We start from the raw sequence: 27,258 nt of genomic DNA, 5'->3' as shown, positions 1-27,258 counted from the left end.
TAAGATAGGTGGTATGAAGCTTTTCCAAGCACGTATTTGGTACCTGCATAAGTCACCCATGGCTTTGCCATTCATGAGTAATGTGATGTGACCATCCACACACGCACAGTGGCACTCACTTGTGTGTGTGATCAGTCCAAAATGTCTTTTTTATGGCATCTATGAAAATCCCCCTGTATTTCCTACTTTATGGCACTATGCTAAATTTCTCTTGGGCCACTTACACATTATAGTGATCACCTTTGTTTATAAAATCCTCTTATCCCTGCTAGATTTTTGAAAAGCTGATTTTCTGTTGCATCTGCATCTATTGGATTTGACATCTGTAAATCAAAATGGTTATACTGAATTGTAAATCTGTCTGAATTTGTCCCAGTGTTGTTAATTGTTATCACACTCCTTCTCCAGAGAACCAGTTCCAAGTTTTAGGATTGTGAGGAAGTGTCTGCAAGTCATTGCAAAAATCTCCCCAATTCAAAACAATTCACAGAAGCATTTTACAAACCTGTTCTTATAGCTGTTTTTTCCTCTTTCTCAGGGCACTTGGCAATGACTCTTTAAAATAAGTGTTGTTCATCCAAAATTTAACATTCATTCAAAGAGTGTTCAGCTAAACTATTATAAACGGGTCACAGATGTATTTTTAGGAAAACTGTGAGACCTGTATGTGCTCTATAAACCCTAAAACAAAACAAGAAAGCTACTATATTGGTGGAGATTTTACAGAGCAAAGATTTAATATTCACAATACTAGGACCAAAGGAGCTAAAAAATGTAAGAGAAGTTTGCAAAATAATATTTATGTATTACTCAATATGTACTTGTATAAATATAAAAGGGTTTACAACTCTAAGAAAAACTCTTCTTTTAGAACTTTGACAACTCCAACACTTAAGCAAAGTTGTTATTCCAAGTACTTACCCCCGCTACCACTCCCTTCTCTGCGGCTACGCGCACTGCCATCTCTGCCAGATTTAACACGCTAGAACAACAGTGAAATAAGTTTGAAGGAACAAACACAAAAACCCTATTTAGCATAATTATATTAGATAGAATTGCTGAAGCTCAAAATTCAATTTACTGCTATAAACAGTAGAGAACACTAAATTGGACTTAAATTACAGTAATATTGTATTGTGCAACTAAAATCTTATTTCTTCAGTACAAAAAGTTGCATTTAATATCAGTGTTAAATACAATGTTTACACAGAACTAATGAAATTCAAACAAAAAATTCAATAAAATCTGTTCTTTCAGATAACATTTATATAAGAATAAAAATATATTACATGAAGTTTTGATTAGTACAGCTGAAAAAATTCTCAAGGTATCCCCCTCTACATAAGTTCAAAGTAGTATTTGCCTACTAACATCTTGTAAATTCAAGAAGTGTTTTATTATTGTAAAGATTCAAGTGGGGAGGAAGAAAATTTAGAAAGAGAAATATTTACCCCACAGGTCTTACATTTCTAATATTTGGCACAGGACTGTATGTCAGGAAAAAAAATTTAATTTAATTTGTCGTTGAGTGCTAAATCTAACATGAAGGTAATGGTAAATACTATAAAAAACTATGTTTAAAATGTCAACTTTCTCAGAATGAGGAAAGGACCACAAACACCTTCCAGCTGTGTTATTTTTAGGATTATTTTAAAATGTTACTGTTATTTTGTCCAAGCAATACCTCTGTATTGCATGATTGAATAGGCCTCTGATTTCAAAATCCCAATATTCAGATGCATATATCTTGTCAATTACAGAAAATATACATCTTAATAAGGACCTTTTGATGGACAGCTGCAAAGAATCAACATGTAGAGCCTCCATCTGTTTTTTTTTTTTGTTTTTTTTTGAAAAAAAGCTCTATCTAAATTCAGTGTATAAAATTAAGAGCCTGTTTAAAAAAGATGTGTGGACTATATAAGCCCTTGGTTGAAAACCTAGATCATGTGACATAAAATGACTTTCCTAAGCAGTTTATTTTAATATTAGTTGAAATTGTTTAGCTGAGTGGAGATTCAGTAATAACAAATTAGTTGAGTTTCTTTAAGGCCTTAACATTTTAGCACTTGATCCTGGAAACATGATGTACATATTTAACTTTAAAGTATGAAGCATAATCTAGTTAAATTCCAATGAAGGGAGTAATCCCTTTGAACTCAGTGTGACTACACACATGAAGTTAAGCATTTGCATGACTGTTTGCAGGACTGAGGCCTTTGCCATCATCTACGCTATCACCAGGATCAGATGGTATTCACCCAAGAGTTCGGAAGGAACTCAAATGTGAAATCGCAGAACTGTAGTCTGTAACCTATTATTTAAATCGCTTCTGTACCAGATGACTGGAGGAGAGATAATTTTTTAAAAGGGCTCCAGAGGTGATCCTGGCAATTACAGGCCTTTAAGCCTGACTTCAGTACCAGGCAAACTGGATGAAACTATAATAAAGAACAATACTGTCAGATATATAGATGAACATAATTTGTTGAGGAAGAGTCAACATGGTTTTAGTAAAGGGAAATCATGCCTCACCAATCTATTAGAATTCTTTGAGGGGGTCAACAAGCATGTGGACCAAGGGGATCCAGTGGATATAGTGTACTTAGATTTTCAGAAAGCCTTTGACAAGGTCCCTCACCAAAGGTTCCTACGCAAAGTAAACTGCCACGGGATAAGAGGTCAACTATATGGCAGATGAAATATAATGATGATAAATGCAAAGTAATGCACATTGGAAAGCATAATCCCAACTATACATATAAAATGATGGGGTCTAAATTAGCTGTTTCTACTCAAGAAAGAGATCTTATGGATAGTTCTCTGAAAACATCCACTCAATGTGCAGCAGCAGTCAAAAAAGTGAACAGAATGCTGGGAATAATTAAGAAAGGGATAGATAATAGGACAGAAAATATCAGGTTGCCTCTATACAAATCCATGGTACACCCACATCTTGAATACTATGTGCAGATGTGGTTGCCCCATCTCAAAAAGATATATTGGAATTGGAAAAGGTTCAGAAAAGGGCAACAAAAATGTTTAGGGGTATGGAATGGCTTCCATATGAGAAGAGATTAATAAGACTGGGACTTTTCAGCTTGGAAAAGAGATGGCTAAGGGGAGATATAATTGAGGTCTATAAAATCATGACTGGTTTAGAGAAAGTAGATAAGGAAGTGTTGTTTACTCCTTCTCATAACACAAGAACTAGGGGTCACCAAATGAAATTAATAGGCAGCAGGTTTAAAACAAATAAAAGGAAGTATCTCTTCACACACCGCACAGTCAACCTGTGGAACTCCTTGCCAGAGGATGCTGTGAAGGCCAAATCCATAACAGGGTTCAAAAAAACTAGATAAATTAATGGAGGATAGGTCCATCAATGGCTATTAGTCAGGATGGACAGGAATGGTGTCCCTAGCCTCTGTTTGCCAGAAGCTGGGAATGAGTGACAGGGGATGGATCACTTGATGATCACCTGTTCTGTTCATTCCCTCTGGGGCACCTGGCACTGGCCACTGTCGGAAGACAGGATACTGGATAGACGGACCTTTGGTCTGACCCAGTAGGGCCATTCTTATGTTCTATAATACAACAGTGTCTGGTGGATTATTTATTACCTCCATCATGACCAATCCTCTCAAAGTACCCTAAAGATGTTCATAAATTCATATCTATTTTATTTTAAAATATTTATTTCCCTTATGAAATTCTTGCAAACTAATGTTATGCAAAGGATCTAGTTTTACTTTGTGCATGGTTTTTATTATTTTATTTTAAATTTATCTTGATCTCCAGTTAATGGTTGCATCATGTATAACTGAAAACAAAAAGGCACTTGAATTCTGCAGACTGAGCAGCTGCAAAATGATCCTAAAAGTCTCGAAAAGGTATGTACTGTATAACATACGAAGTGCGGGCACATGCATTCCAACTTCATACTCACAGCACTGTGGAAAGCTCTTGAGTATTTCAAACATCAGGGCAAATTTAAAAAACAACAGCTGGAAATGAAGGAAGTGGGTCTAATGTGGAACAAGTAGGTTTTATGTGTTGGCGTTTCATTTGTGAAAACGCAAGATCAAATTCTCTAATGGGTCACAAGTGGAAATGAGTTTGCTTTACATCCTACTCCCACATGGATGACGGAATTCTTTTTGGCACAACCGGCAGCCTTTGGTCAAGAGAGACCCAGGACTGGAAGAGCAGAAATGTGTTACACATTAGAACTGAGATGCACTGAGGAAAATCATATGGTGTCTGTACATATTATCCCTGGCTCACTTCACAGCTTATCAGGCACTCAGTCATTAAAGTCACGTAGAGAAATAAATATGCAATGCTATTACCTGCATATGAACCAATGCCAATAAGGTTTTGTGAATTTGTGTACCAGTACCAGTATGTGTGCACATCTCTTTTAAATGAAAAATCAGGGAAATGTTAATACACTAAGGAATATTCAGGGGAATATTCACCTACCTCACAGATGTTTCCAGATCTCTGGCTGGACACCTTCAAGCACTTGTCTACACTTGGAAATTTACAGAAATAGTTATTCTAGAATAGTTATTTTGATATAAGCCCCTGTGTGGACACTCTTATTACAGAATAAGAGTGGCCACATAGGAGTTTTCCAGAATAGCTATTTTGGTAAATTTCCAAATGTAGACAAGACCTTAGTAAGACGCATTGAAAAGCAGGGCATATTCCACAAGTATTTTATTAGCTATTTACTGCCTCACCACTTGGCACAGTAGTAAAGAGATCACGGCTTGGTCTGAAATATCGAGGAATGGAAAATGAGTTTAAATTGCTGTCGAAAACAGAGAGCAATAACTGACCTGTCCCTTTCTTTGCGGACTGAAATCAGTGTCTGGCAGGAAAACGTAAGGAGTGAATTTTATAATTTCTGAGCTACAGAATTCAACCTCTAACAACTGGAGAGGCACAAAGTGAATCATAGTGTGAGACCCTTATTTTGCATTGCCATGCTGGTGTTATGACAGAACATGTAAGAATGATGCATTGTTGTAATTAACATAACATTCCAGTCATCTGCAAATTAGCTTCTCCAAATTATGGTTAATTTACCATAGCAGTATAAAATGGATTGTATTAGAGTTTGTGCTTCCACATACATATCTTGTGATTAAATGGAGAACTATAGTATTCAGCAGCTAGTCCCTGGACTTTCAGTGACTAATGTATTAAGTCAAATGAAATATTACATTTTTAACATCATTGACATATTGCTATAATCTTAAACAACTAAGTTAAACAATCTAATTGTTTAAATATTTTCACTAGTAGTTTAATGCACAGGAGTAAGTGTTCAAAAGTACCCAGAAAACTCAGGTTCACATCATCAAGTAAAGATGTTAAAAATAAACAAACAACCAAACAAAAATAGTATTTGTATAAAAAGTGTGAATATATTTTTTTAAAAGGTACTTTTCTTTCCTTTTATTTGCCGGCCTATGCTGCATAATTAAAAACTCAAGAAAAAGTAGTGCCGGTATTGTATACAATTGAGTAATTACCTCTCCAATCCCAGGGATCTCCGCCCTCCAATTAAGAATCAATCCAGTTTTTATTAATCCAGTTTCAAGTTTAGTTCCTGACCTTTCCTGAGCAGAGTTTACCAGTTATTTCATATTGTGGCAAAGTGAGTGTGTTTGTAACTTGGACCATTACCCACTAGAGATAAAGCAGAACCAATTTAACTCATTTCAGTGAGAAGCTCTTGGAGTTGTACTCGGAAAAGGTAATGTTTTACCTGCTTAGCTGTTTCATTACTAATGTCATTATAGTGGGGTGGCACCACCACCAAAGTTAAGGCTGAGCCTTGCTTATTGTTTAGCAGTCAATTTTTCTAAATGCACTAAGTCCCACATGCTTTGGGAAATTGTCTTCAAACTGTTATGTTGCAACAGGGGCTGCGGTAGAGTTTATGGTACAAATATGGGGTCATTTGATTGAGGAGTTCCCAATAACTAGGGCCCTACCAAATTCACGGCCATGAAAAATGCATCACAGACTGTGAAATCTGGTCTCTTACCCTATACTACACAGATTTCACGGGGGAGACCAGAGTTTCTCAAATTGGGGATCCTGTCACAAAAGGGAGTTGCAGGGGGGTTATCTTGGGGGGGGGGGGTCGCAGTATTGCCACTCTTACTTCTGCACTGCCTTCAGAGCTGGGTGGCTGGAGAGCGGCAGCTGTTGGCCAGGCGCTCAGCTCTGAAGGCAGCGCTGCACCTGCAGCAGTGCAGAAGTAAGGGTGGCAATACCATACCATGTCTCCCTTACTCCTGTGCTGCTGCTGGCGGTGGCTCTGCCTTCAGAGCTGGGCTTCCAGCCAGCAGCCGCTGCTCTCCAGCTGCTCACGCTGAAGGCAGATCTTCTGCCAGCAGCAGCACAGAAGTAAGGGTAGCAGCACCGCAACACCCCCGACAATAACCTTGTGACCCTCCACAATTCCTTTTTGGGTCAGGACCCCTACAATAACAATACTGTGAAATTTCAGATTTAAATAGCTGAAATCATGAAATTTATGATTTTTTAAATCTTATGACCGTGAAATTGACTAAAATGGACTGTGAATTTGGTAGGGCCCTACCAATAACCACCCCCCACATTATGAGCTGCTTTACATTTTCAATATGCAGTGAAATATATGTAGCTAGTGAGATTATCTTGAATACTGGTATGACACAAGAGGGGCCAGGAAATATTTCTTGGGGTAAATATGGAGTAATTTATCAAGACGTTTCTCAGATGCAGCCCTCTCTCTCAATAAGGAGCTGATTTTAGTATTCAAATTGCTCTAAAGTCCATGTGCATAATAAGCATGTCCTGAAAACTGTATTGCATGACTGGGCTTGAGGTAGATTTTGAGGTAGAAGGGGGAGGGGAGGAGAATACATATTGAAATGAATGGGTAGGATCACACCACTTAAGAGCTGTTGTCAGGCTGTATTAATCTCCATGGGGTGTTTGGATTCACCTGAAAACATTCCCTTGAGATGAATGAGTCACTTCACATCTTTGCAATCCTCCTATGCTCCAGAAGGTTGTGCAGAACCCCTTCTCCCTATGCTAGTCCCAAAAGTGGAGTACAGACTTTGGGGCTCTCCTCCTCTCACCGTTGGTACCACCATCTGGTAGATGTTCTCTTCACAGGCTTTTGTTTACCACCTTCCTACCTGCCCTTGATCCTACTGGGGGGCTTGATGGAGGGCAGAGCTGATAGCTTAGTGACAGTGAGGTGTTCCCAGTAAGCTGTCTTGTGCCCTTCAGTCATGCCCCTTCATGACTAGCACTTCCTCAAAGCCAAGGGACATTCGCTGCCCAAAAACTTCATTAAGGCAGAATGTTAAGGTTGACTAGATGAGCCTTGTACCCTTCCAGAATGCACCTATATTTAAACCTCTGAAAACCAAAGAATCCAAGAGTTATGGCAAAACCAACTTAAACATCTGTAAACCAGGAAGTGAAGGTCCACTCTAGCTAGGCTAAAGTACTATAGCAAACATTTTACTGTTTATTGTGCTAGGCAGTGAAGTTACATAATGAAAATGAAAAAAAAAATCCACTTTTCATAGGAGAAAACAAACATACCTGTTCCCTTATTTCTTTTAGTTTTTCCACTCTCTTGAGCTTTGTCACGTATTCTTGAACTTCTTTCAGTCCCATATCTGTGCAGAGACGAACTAAGAACCGTAGACCTAATTGTATATTAAAAATATATTTAGAAAAGGGCTTGATAGCAGGTGAAAAAATAGTAGTGTGTTTAACCTAGTAAAACCAAATTTATAGAGTAGCAGCATGGTCTTCTGGACATAGCATAGGACTGGAGATCTGGGGTTCCTGCTTTACAATGCCAGCAACTCAGATTGGAATCTTATGCAAGCAATTTTAACTTTTCTGTGGTTGACTGTAGAATGGTTAATAATACCTAAGGGGTGTTGTGAAATTTAGTTACTTAGTGTTTGTGAAATGCTTCGAAAATAAAAAGTATTATACATATGTTAATCTATCGAGAAACAATTCCCCAATAGCATTTTATTGACAATAAGTCATCAATGCCAAACGAGCTGAAAAGAATGGACATAGTTAGATTTTCTAATTACTCCAGTGTTGAGTCAGCACTTCACATGCATGGTGGGTGGACTTTTAGCTCCTGCGTTAATATCAATCTCTATATAGTTCAAAAATTGAAACGAAGGCTAAATGTGACGATGGCCATCTATGCTATGGAGACTATGGCTATGTCTACACTACAGACCTTACAGCAGCACAGCTGTATCGCTGCAGCTGTGCTGCTGTAAGGTCTTCTGTGTAGCCGCTCTATGCCGACGGAGAGAGCTCTCCCGTTGGCATAATTAAACCACTTCCAACGAGCAGTGGCAGCTACGTTAGTGGGAGAGCATCTCCCGCCGACATAGTGCTGTCCACAAAGTGCTAGTGTAGAAAGAGCCGATACCAGCATAGCTATGCCAGCATAGCTCCGTAGTGCAGACACAGCCTACACAGACAGAAGGGGTTTTTCCTGTTGCTGTAGGAACACCACTTCCCTGAACAAAGCCCTCTTCCATTGACACAGCTGCGTCTACACTAGGGGTTTTGTCAGAATAGCTATGCCAGTCAGCCTGACGGATGTAACTATGCTGATATAACTTTTCAGTGTAGACCAAGCTTATATGATAAAATTGGAAGAACTAAGGGGAAGAGAGAACTCCTTTGAGCCAGAGCCCCAATTTGGAAAAGAGCTGCCTCTGTCTCTGTATGCACAGCAGCAGGGAATGACACCTATCTAAATACCACGCTAGACTATCAATAACCAGTAAACAGAAGAAAACCTCAACAACTAGTTAAAAGGTGATTTAACAATAGCTGAAGAAGCACAGGGAGATGAGAGACCTTCTGACTCATTGCCTTTACAAATTAACAGAACAGTGGAATGACGAACAGTGACTACCTTCCTGGCAGTTCTGTACTGCATCCTCAGCGTCATGGATTTGTGCCGGCAATGTTTAAAGAATGTTAGAATCACTGAAAGATTTTCAAAAAATAGTCCACTCCTTTGATTCACACACTACAAATATTAACATGCCTTATATTTTTTTACCTATAGTTCTTAAAGTGAGAAACCATTTTGTAAAACTTGTGTTGCCATTGTTAACTAAGGCAAAAGTTTTGTTTTTCTACTACAGTAGACCTCCTTAAAGCCTGCTCTTCAAGAGAATTTAGGAAACTTGATAAAATTAATAGTAGCTGAAAAAAATGCTGCAAGTCTACTTTTAAAAAATAGTTCTGCCTTAAACTGTTTAAAAATGTAATTCTGGTAAGTGGCAAACTGACTTTTGTAGTACTGAGGTTCTCAACAATGAGTGAGGTAAGAGGGCTGCTATAACAACATAGAGCAATGGTTCCCAAACCGTGCTCTGTGATGCTCTTCCATTCACCCACAGAGCTGCTTCTGCCAGTGGTGAAGCATCTATCAGTCTTCAAGAAGTGATGTTTCCTGCTACCACGTATCCCCAGTTTGGCACTCTCTAAGGACTTCCAGAGACTACCTGAACAACTAAACTTTAAAAAAATGCTTCATGTCTTTTTGTGATACTTGGTTTTGGTAAAACTTGTAACCACAGTAAGATTTGTAGACTATAAAAAGGAAGGATGGCAAACACAAGAGAAACAATCTGGCCTGTGGAGATTACAGTTGCAGGGTCTACAGGTAACAATGGATGTTTCTGTAAGTATACACATAGAACTTAAAGGGCTGGTCTACACTGGGAACTTACATTGGCATATCTACATCTCTCAGGGGTGTGACAAATCCACTCCCCTGAGAGACACAACTATGCTGACCTAACCCCTGTAGACAGCACAGAGTCCGGAATGCCACCCCTGGAATTGTGCCATCCCAAGGACGTGCTTGCTTTGCTGGTGCCTAGAGCTGGTCCTGACTGCAGAAAGAGGATAGGAGGAAGGAAGTCAGTAAGCAAGTTTATTTTCATCTTCTTTCCTCAAAATTGCCCTAGTATTACTTTAGTCAAGCCCTAGAGTTGTCACAAGGAATGTGCAGAATTAGTATTGGAAAAGAAGGTAGTCTGCGAGAATATTTTCTATTTATAAAATACTTACATAATATGGATTACTAATAGATATATTCAATATAGCATAGAGTTTCCTTTACCTTGAAAACTACACCATTCAATGAAACAACTTACATTCAACATTGTCTGGAAATTTTCTGTGTATTTCCTTATATGTATCTAGAGATTTTTGGTAGTTACCTGCAAACAAAATAAACAACATCACTCACACACACACACACTATCAGACCAGAAACTGATGTGACTTGGTACCTCCCAGATTTTTTCAGCTGCTTTATTTTTAAGAGTACATGGTTTAATAATCCTAGATCACAGCTGATACAGTTAAAGTTGGCATTCGCATTCTTTAATTATTACTCGACTATAATAATTAAGGCTGGTTGCGAACAGTTGAAAAAAAAATTCAAAATTTACTTTTTTTAAATGATGGGTGGGGCTCAAACTGAATTGGAATGTGCTGGTAGGACATACTGGGGATTTTCCCAACATATCTAAATGAACATAATGTTGGCCAAGTTGTCTTGCTCCTTTGCTGAGAAAGCTCTTCTGTGCTGGATTTTGGTTGGGTGCTGACTTTATCTTTCAATTCACATAGTCACCCAGCTTCTACTCCCCCATCCCATAGAATCAGGTAACGGGGTAAACAATATAAGAAAACCTGAAAATTTGTCATTCGATTCTCTGTAAGGCTCTAAAGGAGCAAGGGAAAGAATGGGAACAATGGGACAGCACGAAAGAAAAGTATTATTAAAATATCTTGTGTGTTTTGGTGCGGAACAATACAAAGAGGAAGACATGGACTCTGTCCCAATGTGATTATGATCAATAGCAGATTCAGACTGTAGAATCCAAGTTATAAAATTCAGCAGCTGAGAGCTCAGTGAGTGCTCAGTCTCGAAGTTGCAGTGTGTATTCTGTTTGTACAATTTACATTTTCAATTTTTTTTAATATCTAGAAATTGTACCCACTTTATATATTGTAAATGTGGTCGGTTCAGCTGAGCAACTCTAGAAGTTTCCTACTTGGCTATTGTGACATGATGTGCGGCACTGACATAAATTAAATACAATATGACTATTTACGCTAGTTTGGCCTGTTCTCTTTACTTGAATGTGACTGCTCCACTCATAAGTATAAGACAGTACAAACATGAGTAACTAAAACCAAGACTTCAAGGAAGGTCATACTTTGTTATACAAGAAAATTCACAAAGCAGAAGCATGCTAAGGAGATTTTAGAACCAAGAACTCATACAGCAGATGTACAAAAGATCAGTAGATAAAAATTCAAAATACATAAAGTAAAAAAAAATCAATTAAAAAAAATCACAGAACAAGGAGAGACACTTACCACTTCTTCTATAACAACTAGCAACCATCAATTGCCATTTCACTTGCGTTGGTCTGTGTATAAATAAATAAAAACCATTTAGTATACTAGCAAATGATGAAATAGACAAATTGTTCTGCGAAGTTCAAAGTATTGGTGTACATCCACTGTTAAACCAGTCTCACCAAATTCTACTTGTCGGCTCACTCAGGGTGAATCCTTTCTAGGAAGGGCACATAAACTAATAGCATTTTTTTATTATGAGCAAGTGAAAAGATAATAAAGATATAGCCATGTGTGGGCTGGTCAGTTGCCATGTCTTCAAAGCTGACCGAAACCACATGTGGAAAGCTCTTTGGACTGTATAGTACTGTCTGATCGTTAATATGTCCTAGAAGATATTGCACTCTAACAATTTGTAGGGAGGCTTCTCTAGTGGAAATCTAGCATTTTGCTTTACCTTACTGGCTGTACTGTTCATCCATTATTTATTTATTTTTTATTCAACCACAGGTCAAGCCAATTTGACCTCCATACAATTTCTCTATTTGTCTGCAGTCTAGTGCCCTGCACAATAAGCTTATGTAAAACGAGTCTACTGCATATTTCTCAGTTGCAGCACATGTGTGTGCCTGCTGCACAGAGCAACAGAATGCAAGTGAGCACCTAACACACCTTCATTGTAACACAAATTATTAGTAGGCAACTTGGTATGAAAATCCTACATTTTTAGGACACAGAATTAAGCTCCACAACTCCCACTATTGTGTGAATTGCACATGTTGCTAAAATTTGCCCCTGCAAGCTTCTCAAAAACACAATTTCTCAATTCATTTCAAAATACATCTTAAAATGCAAGTTAAAGGAGGTGATTTAAATATAAAATATCACTGAATGACTGGAATTAATATTCCACTAAAACAGATTTGAGAACTGGGGATTGGGGTTGAGGCAAAGTTATCATTTAAATGTCATCTTGTTTACAATCAGCATAATAACAACTGTTAAATTACTGTGGCCTATTTTTAGGATTAACAAATTGCAAATAGCATGTACAAGTTTTAGCGCCAAACAAGCTCCCGAATATTTATGTTCTGTTAGCTACAATTAACAATCTCCTCTCCTGGAAAATGAATTCTCACAGATACTGTAATTACACAACAATCAAGAATTTCAGAGGTTAATAATTCACAGATACTTTTCAATCCATATACAATACACAAAGTTTCATGCATTGAGTGGTTAGAGAATTAGGCCTTAAACATTTAGGTCTGTGCCAGAAGATTATGAAATCGGTATGAATTTTTTCTAGTTTCAGCTGTGTTCTTTCCAGTGTTTTAAAATGGGCTAAGAGTGCCAACATATGTGATCCAAGAGCTTGACTGCATTACAAAGTTTTAAGGGGTTGGCAGCTTCACTGAACAGCATGATAGCAAGTCTTTAAATCAGTGTTTCCTAAATATTTTCACTGGTTTGTCTCCATTTTTAAAAGCTATTTGTTTTAGAAAAAGAAGCCAATGGGTTGGACATTTCCTGGTAGTAAATGACTAGCTGGAGAAATTGAGGCCTGAGGCAAACAAGACTTCAGTTACCAAGCAATGTCCAATGCTGACGATACCATTTTGATGAACATTGTTTCCTTCCCCTCTTTCTGTGTCTGTTGTGTCTAGAGCTGCATGCTGCTGCTGCATTTGTTTTTGTTTACAGTACCAATCCTTTCCTTACAATTAAAAACAAGCACAGTAACCAGTGGGAAAGCAGAACTTCATTTTGAGCATTTTACTATAATTTAATTTCAATTATTATATTTTTAGACTTTCTATATAATAGTATATGTTAGTAAAGGGGGCTTTAAATACAAGGAACTTCCCATGTGGACCTGACTGTAAGGGCAAAAGGGATAATGGAATATTTCTATAAATTATCTTACCTATTTATTTCCAAATTTAATGTTTGGGATTCTTTTGTAATTTTCTTGTTATAAAGTTTGCAGAAGTGTCATATAAATATACTGTCTCAATCTTAACTACAAGATGAAAGGTTTTTGCTGTTGACTTTCATTATTATTTGTAAAGGAAAAGCTAAGTTGACAGATGTTTCTCATATGTCGTCCTGGAGATGGTGAGATTTCAGGTCATTCTGGTCTCATGAGGAAGGGAGTACCCAACAGTAGTGGGCCAGCCAAGAAAGCTGTCTCCATTTCTCATGAATTGTGGAGCTATGGTGGACGGTCCTAGTCATGGGGATAAAGGTGGTTCTTCAGGTAGCTGAGTGTGTTGGAAATCAGGACCATGATCTTGAATTGGATCAGATAATCAATGGGGAGCCAATGTCTCAATACAAGGGTTATATAGTCCTGCTTACCAATGTTGCTTGGCAGGTAGGCTGTCATATTTTGGATCAGTAGAGCATTTTTAAAACCAGGACTTGTGCTTTTAGCATTATTAATAATAATAATTTACTTGTGCTGTGGTTAGTGCCCAAAAGCTCCAAACAGTATTTGAGGCCCCGATGTACAAACACACAGAGAAATCTCTGCCCCAAAGAATTTACAAAGACAATGCAGACAAAAGGTGGGAGAAAGAATCCAAAAATACAAGCAATTTTGCCAGGGTGGTGATAGGCAAAAGTCCTGTTAATTCCAGTTTTATTTTCATTTTTTTGTTTGGTTATTTACCCTTATTCCTTGCCTATTTTTTTTTTTAATTATATGAACTCTTGACTTTACTCTCTATATATTTTGCATTTAGCCTTGTATTTCTATTTGTTTACAATTTACTCAAACATTTGAGTTTAACTCTTGCTTTTCCCCCCTTTTTTTACATTTAACCCTAGCCTTCTTTGTTTTAAATTATTTTAAACCATATTCTTTTTTTATAATTTTATTATATATACCCTCGCCCATTCAATTAAAATATTAATTTCTGCTGCATTTTTAATAACCTTTCTGCAGTATAGTCTTCTCTTGAATGGATTGCCCAAACACACAAATAGTTCCTTGTACTTTCAGGGGCATTTTAACCGGAGTGCCATACGTGAATCAGACAGTAGGTCAAATTTTAGATCATCAGAAACAAGCCAAGTAATAACTGAGTTTGGCTCAGGCTGATTTTGGATAGGATTCCCAAAACACACACAAAAAGAGAAATGCTACCTCTGGGTTTCATGGGGTTATGTGAATTTTAGCTTGTCTGTTGACACAAATTCCACATGGAAATATGTATGTGGTCCTTTTATGAGGAAATACATATTTTTCTATAGTTATAAATTTTGGTTGAACTCAGAGCTCCAGTTTCAAATTTGGCCAAATTTTTACACGTAGGTCGCTTGTATGTTAAATTCCATTTGTAAGTCTAGAATAAAATATGCAGACTACCTTAAATAGCTCATTCTGTGAAGTGCACAAACACAGTTTTACTCAGGTCAAATATAAAATTCAGAATAAATTAGATTTGTCAACATATATCCATTGTTAGCTGTTAATACTGTACTCTTGGTGGTTTTATCTAGTGTTTGATGTTTTCTGCAATTCCACTCTTTTTATGAGAATAGGAACACTACAAACAAGGAAACAAAGTTAATTGCTGAAAGATGCTTTTGTTTATGAGGTTGAATCAACAGTCTTTACCAGATGAGGAAACCCTGGAAAGGAAGTCTTTTACTTTTGTTTGCATTAGAGCTACCTAATAGAAACAAAAACACCCCTCCAAACAAAATACAAGGTGAGGAACCTGATGAAACAATACCTAAAGCTTTATTTTATGCTGATGTAGCTTATGGCCAATTAAGGCCATGTCTTATATCATGTCTCCAAGATATAATTACAAGAAGAAAAACCTCAATACAAGATATTTGACTAAACATACAATAACAATCATTACTTACTGAATAAGCGCTGCTCTCTCAAAGTACTGAATGGCTTTTTCACAAAACTGGGTATCAATGTAATAGGCTCCAAGCCACTCAATGACCTCAATGTTCGAAGGGAAATACCGATATGACTGACAAAATAAGGAAGGTGAAAGAAACACAATTTTAGTGATAAACAACATTTTTATTTTACTTCTGGAATATCTTACTCACTTAAGTGTTTAATTCTCCAGATGCCAAAAATATGTAATACATGAATGAAAGCACTGTATTATACCAACTAATCCCTAAAGAGAACTTGTCAGGTTTTGTAATTACAAAATACTTTTTAGAAGAGTTACCTGAGATGAGTTTCACATTTTCCATCTGTCCTTACTAGAATTATTATTTTGGCATAGTTAGTAGCAGCAAGAGAGTATTATTCCACACAAAAAAGTTTGCTTTTTTAGATTACTGCTGTATGTAAATGAGTTAATTAAAATGTTAAGAAAGTTGTTTCCATAAACAAATTCACTAATCAGTTTCAGATAGCCAAGCAGTCTGCTGGAAAACTCACTGAAAAACAATTTTTTTACTTTCAGAACAGGAGTGAGGCACCCAGTCAGAATAGCGCAAGGAAGCTAGTGCTGAGTGCCCTCACTTTACGGGTTCTGTGGGTAAAGAGGCCAGTCTACAGAGTTGTCAGTCCCAAATTTAAATGTCTGAAAAAGAGAGAGAGTCAAGTGTATGCACATATCCACTTTATTTCAGTGGAATACTTCTAATCTGTTTTTAATTCATTTTGGGATTAATGCCACATAAATAAGCAAAACTTTTGTCTATAGATTTTAATTTTACTGATGGGGGATATTGGTTATTATAAATAGGACTAATCTCTGAATTTACTAGAAACAAAATTTGTTACAAGTGTTTTATTGAAATAAAGTAGAAATTTACTATAGTACAAAATGTTAATAATTCCAAGGGAATTAATACTAAGGGAACAATGCTAAAAACTCTGGAAGTGTAATTTTTTTTTTTTACCAGGTGGTCTGGGTTAAAATTGGCACCGGTATGTAGAAAAACTGGGGTTTGGAATAAGGCAAATTTAAACTAGACCAATAAATATATAAAAAACAAGTGAGGCATTTAGACTTTTAAAACTTCATTCCAACAAATATCAGAAGGGTAGCCATGTTAGTCTGTATCCACAAAAACGAGGAGTCCAGTGGCACCTTAAAGACTAACAGATTTATTTGGGCATAAGCTTTTGTGGGAGTTGAAAATGTTCCTTGAGTCAGAGACAGCAAAAATAGGCCCTCAGCTAAAACCTCTCCAGCACATCATCAACACTTCTAACTCCCTGGACACTCAACAACAGATTTTCAAGTAGCCATTCTTCAACAAAAAAAAACTTCAAAAACAGACTTCAAAGAGAAACTGCTGAGCTACAATTCATTTGCAAACTTAACACCATCAATTTATAGAATGCATTTCAACTGAAGTAGACAATTTCAAGCATACAATTACAGTTTCAAGACAATTATAGATATATACACAGTATACAGGTACAGTGGAAAACCTAAAGAAGGTAGCACTCATCTGACATTATAAGTAGTGAAAATTGCCACAATTTATCCTGGAAAATCATTATGACCCAGATTCAGCAAAGTGTGCAAGTATGTGCTTAACTCTAAGATTGTGAAGAAGTTCTACTGATTTCACTAGGATGTACGAGTAAGCACATACTTAAGAATTAGGCACACACTTGAGTGTTTTGCTGAATCAGGGCTTATAACAATAAGGCAAATGCTTCTTTTTAAAATTGATTGGGGTGATGGTGGGGCGGGGTGTGTGTGTGTGTATGTATGTATAAGTATAAATAATAATTTTACCTACTTCTAAAATAAAGCCAACTATGGGGAAGAATGTGGCATGTTTATCAGTGCCAGTAAAACTACAAAACAATTTAGGACAAGAAATGAAGAAAAATTTATCTAATTATCACTATGGGAGAGATTTAAGTACAGTAGACCAGGATGTAAATTCAAGAGTTGGAATTTTGCCAGGGTTAACATTCCTACTCTCCTGGAAAAAATGCCATGGCATCTTTTAATGGCCATAAGTGGTCAGAACTTCAAGAATTTTATTTCTGAGTACTAAAAAAAGGTTTAGAATTGTACAAACAAAAAGAAATGCTTAGAAATGCTTAGGTAACAATAGAATTATTGTTGTAAATTAATTGCATAATAAAGGTAAACAGAATGCACAACCAACATAGCACAAGAGGCTGTATTGTACAAACATTAATTAGCTTAGTGAATTAGGTGTTAGCACAAATAAGAAAAGGTAGCCAAATACCCAGATACTGGTCACTTTTTAATCAAGTTTCATATTAGTACGTTTCCATGGAAAGAATAACATATATTTTACTTTTTCTCCTACCAGCATTGCTGGGGCTTTGGTTCACTTCTGATTTACAGAGAGGAGGGATATTTACTAAGGCCCTGACCCATGAAGGGACTAAGGCCATATCTACACTTACAAGCTAGCACTCAGGTAGCCTCATTATGCTGATGTGAGAGAGCTCTCCTGTCGAGATAATAAAACCAGCTCACTGAGTGGCAACAGCTATGCTGGCAGGAGAGCGCCTCCTGCTGACAGCTGTGTGCACATGAGCACTTATGTTGGCAAAACTTATGTCACTCAAGAGTGTGGTATTTTTACACCGCTGAGTGACAAAAGTTTTGCCGACATAAGCACTCGTGTAGACATGGCCTTAGGCGTTGTGGTGCTGAGCATCCGAGCACCTACCTTTTAGCCCTGGTCTATACTACAGACTTACGTCAGTCAGTACAACTAAATCACTCAGGAGTATGGAAAATCCACACCTCTGAGTGACATAGTTATACCAACATAAGTCTATAGAGTAGACCAGGACTATGTCAATGGGAGAGCTTCTCCTGTTGACATAGCTGTCATCTTTTGGGGAGGTGGAGTACCTATGCTGACGGGAGAAACTCTTCCACTGGTGTAGGTAGCATCTTCATTAAGCGCTACAAGGGCAGAGTTGCATTGGTACAGCTGTGCCGCAGCAGTGATGTAAGTGTAGACAAGCCCTTAGGTGCTGAAAAAAAAAATCTCAGGAACAGCACTGTTATCCACAAAGCCTGAGTTAGGGGCATAAGGCTCCTATGCAATAAATGGGGAGAGACAGGTGCCTTAAAACGAAATCCACAAAACCAGCATGCTAGACAGGGAGCCAGCTAATCTAGCCAGTAGAAGATGCCAACCAGAGGATGCGTGCACTACTGCCATGCTCCCCTTGGACTCTTTGGTGCCTAAACCCAGGCTACAAGCAGGCACCTATCTCTGTCTGTGATACACAAACCAAGGGAAGATAAGCATTCAGCCACATAAGTCACGTGCAGGGTCTGATCTGGTAGGTGGGCTCAGAGACACCTACCAGATCGGGCCCAGGGGGCGGAATGGGAGGAGGGAACTCTTTTATAGAAGCAGTTAGGGTATACTCACCTGGAATGTGGGAAATCCCCAGTTCAAGTCCTCCCTTCTCCCTGATGAGAAGGGAATGAGGAGAAGTGATCTGAACAGGGATCTGCCATCTCTCAGATGAGTGACCTAACCATTAGGCTATAGAGCCATTTCAACTCTTTTCACTGGCCCAGTTAATATTTAATTATTAAATTATTTAATTACAGAGGAAAAACTTCAATAGGAGAGATTGAGGGAGCCCCGCATCAGAATATCCCATAGCCTTTTTTGGTGTGCTCCTTATTATAAAGAGCTGACAATAAAAGCCTGATTTACAAAGAATTATACTTTCCTAAGAAAAGAATCTGATTTACTTTCTATACATACTTTAGGCAATTTAAATACTACATAAATAAACATTGCCTTGTCACATGTGCCTATTGCACAATTTTATTTCTATAAATATTAGAAAATGTGTAGGTCACATACCTCATAGTAATACTGAAAAGCTTGGGATTTATCACCTTCATTATCATACAATTCCCCTAGTTTCGACAGTGCATATGAATCAGTTGGAACTACACTGATAAGCTGCATGAGCCACTCTATGGCTTGGTTGGGATCCTCCATTATTTCATATCTGAGGTATCTTCAGTTAAGGACAATTCAAATGGTGACCATATTTGGGTTCATCAAGAGGAATTCTTATGTTATATAATGTAAATGTAATCCAAAAGTTGCATGTTGAAAAAATTTGCCAGACATAGCAAAGTGGACATATATTTTGTTTTTTTGCACATTTACTGAATAATTTCTTCCCACTCAGATGTACTTTAGTTTACTGTAAATAACATAATTAAGTGTTAACAGTCTAGGCTGCTCTTTCAACCTTAAAAACACTTTTGGTGTGGTTCTTCTCTCTCTCACTAATTTTACATTGGTATAAATTCATTAACTTGAATGGAGTTGCTCCTGATTTATAACAGTGCAACTGAAAGGAGAATTAGGCACCCTATTTCTATGCCCCACAAACTTCCTAGGTTTTCTTAGTGTGGTTCTGTGCTACACAAAACGACAAGGCAAAATTGTCACCTTATGCATTAAATCTGTTCCTTAGGTGCCACTCTGTACTGCATCTCTAAGGAGCACAGCACAGAATTTGCAGCTTAGGGGAAGAGGGCTTTAAGCCACCTTTGCACTCTTCACTTCTGGGCAGCTCTGAGGGCTGGAGCAGTCCCCACTGTAATTAGACAGCCTTAAGGGGCCTGTTTAGTTACAGCAGCCTTCCTGGGTGCTAGCACAGTTCATAATCCCCACAGAATGATGTAGCTCCTCCCCAACACACTCCCCCTACTCTCAACCCCGTCCCCAGAATGCCCCCGATGCCCGTGCTTGCAAGGGAGTCCTCTAAAGGCAGCGTTATCCAGTGTCAATACAGGGGAATATTCCCCCAGCCAGAACCAGGGCTTTAGAACCCCTTTATGCCACTCCAGTGCTTTAACCCATTGTAAAGAGGCGGGAGCAGGAGTGAAGACCTCACCCCTTGTGTCTAGTTAGATTCGTATCTGCTTACTTTTCTATTATCTGTTTTATCACTTTCACTACTTTTAAAAATGCTGAGCCAATACTGCAATGGGATTCCATTATGCCTTGGAAGGGATTCTATTGTGGTTTGCACATCATGAACAGAATGCTTAACTAAGTTCTGGCTGCAGAATCTTTACTGCTGATGAGGCAGAGAGCTAAGAAAGACCCCAACTTGTCTTTCAGATCCCAGGCTAATTTTGCAGGATTGACAGATGATTATGCTTTTACTTGTAAACTGAGCAGACTTGGTCTGGAAGCCACTGAGAAAATAAACAAGGAACCCTATGGAGCTATTTTTACAAATTCCCTTTTCAGAATAGAACTTCACTGTAATGAAATATTTTGTTCAAAGTTTTACATCCATTATGCTTATGTCTGTTATATTATTTTCAAAATAACATCAGTTGCATATCTAAAGGGTTACAGGGCTCTCCTCAATGTTAATTATCCTTATATAAATAGGCCTTCCTCATGTGTGTTAGTCTACTAGCTTTAATGACATTGCTCACCAAAATAAAGGGTTGCAGAATCAGGCCTTATTTTCACACACCAAATATATTTTAACCCCACAAATGCCTCCGGATTAAATGTAAATTTTTTTAGCCATACAAAAACAACTTTTATGTCTTGATTAAGACTAATCTCAGCTAATCCTCTAATGTAGACTAAATTCAATATTTGGCATCATGACCCAGAAAAAGATACAAGCTTGCTATTTGGTAGAGAACTTGGGCACTGTTTCGAAGGATGGCCTGAAGTTTCAGAAAACAATCCAAAGCCTCATCTATTCTGTTTAACTTTTTATATGTTAAACCTAAAAATAAAAGTTACAAAATGAATTCAACAGGCAAAATAAAACATCAGTACAGGCATAGTAATTTAGCAGAATAACCAAGGAGAATGAAGCAGAAATGCAATATTTAGATGGATGCTATCAACTTAAAAATCATATTTTTGTCTGATTTTTTTGTTCCTGTACTATTGCAATAGGGAACACATGAAAGAGACTGAAAAAATATTTTTCTGTTTTCAGTTTGTTTAATTTGTACATTTGGCAGCCCTTTTTGGATAGTCAATTTCACCGTTTTGATAGTTGGTCAGTTTTCCTTGTTTATTTTGGGTTTTCATAAAGCAACAGATTTTAAAAAATGTTTTTTCTAAAAATAAGAAAACAGGATTGTAAAGCCACAGGGATACTCAAGGCAGATGTGGTATTTGAAACTACCTTTAACTTTTTTTAAGTTGGAGTCCTTTTTAAAAAGCAAGCTGCATCACTGTTTAGAGGTAAATGCAATATAACTGCGCTTTCCCCAATGATCACTCTCTCATCTCAACTGCATCTCAGTAGATTTGCTGTGCTGCTTGGTTAAGAACCATCTTGACAGTCCTTTCAGGCAGTGTGACCCGAATGAACCAAAGCTGAGTAGGGCAATGGTCATGATTCCAGGCAAGGCCCACCGCCGTACATAACACCATCCCTTTAACAAGGGGCATCAGAAAGGGAAGGGGGGATAATTTGATGAGTAGTACTATCCAAAACCTACATTTTGAATAGAAAATAGTTCTTCGCACTTATAGCAATTTTTATCTTCAAAGTGGTTTATCGACATCAATTACTCTAAGAACAGATGAGTAATATTGGTGCAGAGTTTCTGTGAAGAGGTTTGAAGCAAAGGACATTATCTCACTTTACGTCTTAAATCATGAAGTAAAAGAATTAACAGTTTATTGGAAATGACAGAACATATTTTATTTTCAATTAACATTTCTAAAAAGGACAAGTTTGAAAACTAGAATCTCAAACACATTAGTACTAGCCTTATCCAAACTTTAAGCCATGCAAACACTTCTACATTACCTATATTGTAAAGTGCTTCAGTGCATGAGGAATCATTCCTTAGAGCTTCCTTATAAAACTCTGCTGCTTTTTCATAGTCTCCATTTGCAAACACAGTATTTCCTTTATTAGTGAGAGCTGATGGGTTGTATCTATCAGAATTCACAGCTAAATCTGCATAGTTGGTTGCTTGTGCAAATTCATTTTCCTGTGTAAACAAAATATATATAGTACATTAACAACTTAATATATTATCAATCAATAATTTTCTTTGGAGCTAACCTTTGTTGTTTATGGTTGATATAACAGCAGTCTGAAAAAAATGTAATAATCTTCAATCCTAATACTATTTTTTATGAGCTTGTTGAAAACAGATCACTCACATTTTTCAGGTCATAGAAACCTGAAAATTACAGAGTGAGACCTAAATTGTCATCTTGTCCATCTCCCTCCCAATGCTGGTTTGCTCCTTATTTTGGTAGGAAAGATAGGGGAAACACTGTAGAATCATTTAAGTCTCCAAAATGAACTTATTTTATATTCTATTTGAAAATTAATATTAATCAGAGAGGCAGAGCAGACAGCATAGAGCAGTGTTTTAAATGTCGCTGTCTCCACTCCTCCGTGAGTATAGTTATGAGAGTTAAGCGTGGGATCACAGCCCTATTACTGATGTGCAGGTGAACAGAACCCTGCCAGAGATGGAGGGAGATAAAAGTGCAGGTGAGCCCAGCAGGAGACAAGAAATGGGTGACAGGCCAGGCAGCTGAATACATACATTCAGAGAGCACAATAGCAGTAGGAAGCCAGGGCACAAATAACTAGAACATACATATATGAAGAGCTTCATGAACATTAACTAATTCACCTTCACAACATCCACATGAGGGAAGAGTCTCTTATACCCCAGCAGTGGCTCAGTCTCATTCCTCCTGGCATAGCAGTTGGAACACTCCTTTCTGTCTGCTCTGCTTCCTGTACCTCTATAAAAGCAGAGCACTCCCACACATAGGTGCCGATTCCATGCATGCTGTGGAGCTGGAGCACGCATGGGGAAAAAAGTAGTGGGTGCTCAGCACCCACCGGCAGAGCCGCCAATCAGCTCCTTCTCTTCCCTCGCAGCGGCTCTCACCTGCCAGTGATCAGCTGTTCAGCAGCAGACGCTGGGGGAGGAGTGGGGGCAGGAAGAGATGCGAGGAGGGGGCAGAATGGGCCAGGAAGAGGCAGGATGGGGGTGGAGAGCATGTTGGAGCTTGGGTCAAAGTAGGGATACGAGCACCCTCTGGGAACTCAGGAAGTTGGTGCCTCTGCTCCCACAGCCCCTACTTTCAATTAGGAAGTGAAGGCAACAATTGAAATTTAAATATTTAACATTTATAATAAAAAATAATAAAGTACTTTGCTCTTGCATTGCACTTAATAGTTCAAAACATTGAACAGACACTGATTAGTTAAAATGGTGTCTTTTCTTACCTCTCGTTTTCTTGAGCGTTGTCTCTTAATGCTGAGACAGAACATGTAGATAGATACAAAAATTGCTACAGAAGCATAGACTCTTCTGAGCTCATAGTTAACAACAACAAAAAAAAGGCATACTTACCAAATAATAAAGAAATGAAAGGTTTGTTGCAGCTGCACTTTTTACTCTGCTATCCTTTTTTTCAAACATTTTTAAAGTCTCCACAGCCTAAAATTAATTTACAATCAAGTTACTAAACTGTAACAAACTTACTCAAACTATTACTGTGCAGGTCAATCCTATGTGTTTCTGAAGGAATAAACAACTAAAATGACTAATTGACTTATATTACTAATTACTAGTGAGTAATTTATTAATTACTACTTAGACAACAATTATACATAACCTTTTCTATTGCAAAATAGTTGATATTTCATACTTTTAAAATTCCCACAGTACTGGCAGTTTTGTTTGCAGCGTATGGATCAGATTTAGAAAATACCTGAACTTTCTGTTCAGATAGCCACACTTTTCCACAGAAGTTCCATTCATTAAAAAAACAAACAAAGAAACAAACAAAAACAAAAAAAAACTTCGACATATTCATTTTGTCAACTACCTGTATTGTGTAAGTATTTTCACTTTTTCTGTATCTTTACCCAAGATTTTTTTCTTAAAGACTTACAAACAAAAAAAATGAATGTAACAATACAAAAAGTATGTAACACAGTACGTTTGGAGTACAAATAGAAATTTTGCTTTGTGTATTGATCAGAAATGACCAATCATTTTCATATCTCATACTACACAATGTGCTCAGAGAAGTGAGGATTGAGGACAATACATATGCAAATCTAAGGAGTTTTACAGATCACTTTGTACATCAGAAATTAATTTAGTAAACTTTGCCAAGGCGATACTGATATGTGAAAAGAGTAACAAAAATGATATAATAATTAACTAAACAAATATAAATAAAGGGCAATTTTTTCAGCAATATAAAAAAAGATATATTTCTATAGACCAAATATAACAAAATCTTTGGCTAGGTTCTACTAAATATTTACATTATGTTCATAAAAACTGTTTAATGATACTTTTGCCTCAGTTCCACTTTCCATTACATCAATGCAAATGTAAGGACTTCAGGTTACCCACTATTTGCACGATTAAAACTCCTCCTTTTTCCCTACACAAGTTAAAATCTTGAATCTGCTTATCATAGTAATGTGAATGCATAATGCTCTCTGGTGGTGTGCCAAGGCAGAGGAAAAAATATAAGGTTTTAAAATGATCCACGAACATGCTATTTTTACATTACTCAAAATGCATGACTTAGTGTGGCATAAGAGGACATGTAAAGTTTACACAGTTAGCTGAAGTTTATTGCTCCCTAGCAAACTACATAGGAAGTACAAACTACTACAAAGGAGAACATTTTTTTAATTATATAGAATTCTCTGAGAAAAGCACCAATTTGAGAGTCAAGGAAATAGTTTCAAAATGCATGACTTCAAATTTTATGGGCTTTGAAACTCAAGACTTTAGCTATAAGGATTTTGGTTCTCATTATGTATTTGACTGAATCAAGAAAGAACTGGTCCCATAGATCTATAAGTACAGTACTGTTATATCTGAGGTATTCTACCATTAAATTGTTTCTTCAAGTTCAGGCTGCACATCTCAGTTACAATGGAATTCTGGTTTACTGACCTTTCAACTATATATATCTAATTGCTTTCCTAAAGTCATTTCCTATTGTTGCTGATTTGTTTGCCCTTTCCTTCTACTGATATGGTGGCACCTTTGGTTATAAAGATTAAAGTGGAAGTAATTTCTTTGTTTTCAAAGAGAGAAAAGAAGTTCACAGATGATTTTGGGTGCTGCTCAGCTGCTGGTAAAGCATATTATAGACTGTGTGAGCCAGATGAAGCCATGACATGCCGTGGCATTAAAATGCCTTAGCGGTACTCATTCTATCATGGTGGAAAGTGGAAATGTTGATTCTATATACACGTCTCAAATTTGGGAAGTTCACTATTTATGTATCTTAAGAGTAATGGTCAATTGGACACAACCATCAAAATACATTGTCAAAACCAATCCTTATAACTGGATTCCACTGTACACATTATATATGACAAGGGCAAAGTTTAAATGTAATGCACCTGGCCTAATCTGTGGATTCTCAGTAACGGTAGTAGAACTCACAAGGCTAAATCCCAGTGTTCTGCTTTAAAATTTTATACCAGAACTATCTTGTAAATTGAGAGGGATTCAAAACACCACTAACACACAAAGATTATTTTAAAACAATATGTAAGCCTGAAAATGGCTAGGTAGATGGTCAGTAGAGATTTCTGATATCTATTTTACTTATGAATTTATTTGTATCTTTGACCTGAAACCATCATTGTGTACCTTTCTAGTCCACATAACCATGTGCTCATGTCACTGCTACTCTTACGTGTTAAAATCTTTTGTTAAATTAGATTATAAAGTCTTCGGGGCAGATACACCCTTACTATGTATTTGTACAATGCCTAGAATGGTGAGGCCCCAATCCTACCCAGGGACCTCCCATTGCTACCATACTACTAACATTAATAATATTCCTCAGAATGTGGGACCTTCATATTATTTCATGATTTAACTGTCCTCTGACTTCAAACTGATGCTACTGTTTCACAGTACATCATTCCAATCTCACACTCTGTATAAGGTTTCAATTCAGCATTCCAGAAGTTCACCAGTTCCTACCAGTACTAGCCCCACAGAACAGAAATACCATTTAAATCTCACATCTGTAATTTTATTTCTCTTGTAGTTTCTAGTAGAATTATGAAAAAACTGTTGGATACAATGAAGCATGGAATTGCGGCAAGGAAGTGGAAACTCTAATTGATAACTACTGAATAGAGAGGAAGTTTGTCAGATAGAACAGGTGACAGGGAGCCAAGACTCCTGGGTTTTATCCCTGTGTCTGCCACAGATTCACTGTATAACCATGAGCAAGTCATGTAACCTCAAATGCCTCCTTTTACCTACTCTCCTACCTTAGAGGGGTGCTGTTGTGAGGTTTAATTAATGAATTTTCACAAAGATCTTCGAGACACTATGCTAGAAGGTGTTACATATGTAATTTTACATATGTAATTTTAGATAAAAATATTCTTGAATTAGATGCAAACAGTTCTAACACTGCATAAGATCAAGAAATTCAAAAGGGAAGTTCCTACAGCAGCTTTAGGTCATATTTTATAATTATATTTTGCTGCTTTAAAAAGACCCAAAATATGGAACAGCAAATTTTGTGTTATTAATTTAAGGTGAATTATTTTTTCCCCTCTGATTTTTAAACTTTTAATGCTTTCATCAATGTATGCTACAGTGAGTGCTCAGTTACACCCATTATAGTTACAGTAGCAGAAGATTTTAATTTTAACCTCTCTTTTTACACACTTATAAAACTTTTTGAAGTTTACTTTGGGGACTGAAATTTTCCATGTTTTTTCTTCAGCCAAAGGTGAAGGGTGGTGTAAGGTGGTTTTTTTGTTGTTGTTTTTGGAAGTTTGAG

General features: G+C 37.2%; 1 protein-coding gene across 3 annotated transcripts in view; it reads right to left on the bottom strand.

The window, feature by feature from the left end:
* Positions 1–27,258, bottom strand: part of IFT88 (intraflagellar transport 88) — an 85,037-nt gene that overhangs the window by 13,962 nt on the left and 43,817 nt on the right. For all 3 annotated transcript variants that reach the window (XM_048845265.2, XM_048845275.2, XM_048845255.2), the window contains exons 16-24: positions 23,823–23,909; positions 22,244–22,430; positions 21,091–21,199; positions 19,288–19,438; positions 15,343–15,458; positions 11,479–11,531; positions 10,242–10,307; positions 7,627–7,733; positions 922–982 (exon numbers count right to left, since the gene is read on the bottom strand). In XM_048845265.2, coding sequence (XP_048701222.1) covers positions 922–982; positions 7,627–7,733; positions 10,242–10,307; positions 11,479–11,531; positions 15,343–15,458; positions 19,288–19,438; positions 21,091–21,199; positions 22,244–22,430; positions 23,823–23,909 — 937 coding nt within the window. The remainder of the gene's footprint in view (positions 1–921; positions 983–7,626; positions 7,734–10,241; positions 10,308–11,478; positions 11,532–15,342; positions 15,459–19,287; positions 19,439–21,090; positions 21,200–22,243; positions 22,431–23,822; positions 23,910–27,258) is intronic.

This window comes from Caretta caretta, chromosome 1 (assembly GCF_965140235.1).
Source record: "Caretta caretta isolate rCarCar2 chromosome 1, rCarCar1.hap1, whole genome shotgun sequence".
Lineage (NCBI taxonomy): Eukaryota > Metazoa > Chordata > Testudines > Cheloniidae > Caretta > Caretta caretta.
This window is presented reverse-complemented; position numbering and strand designations above follow the sequence as displayed.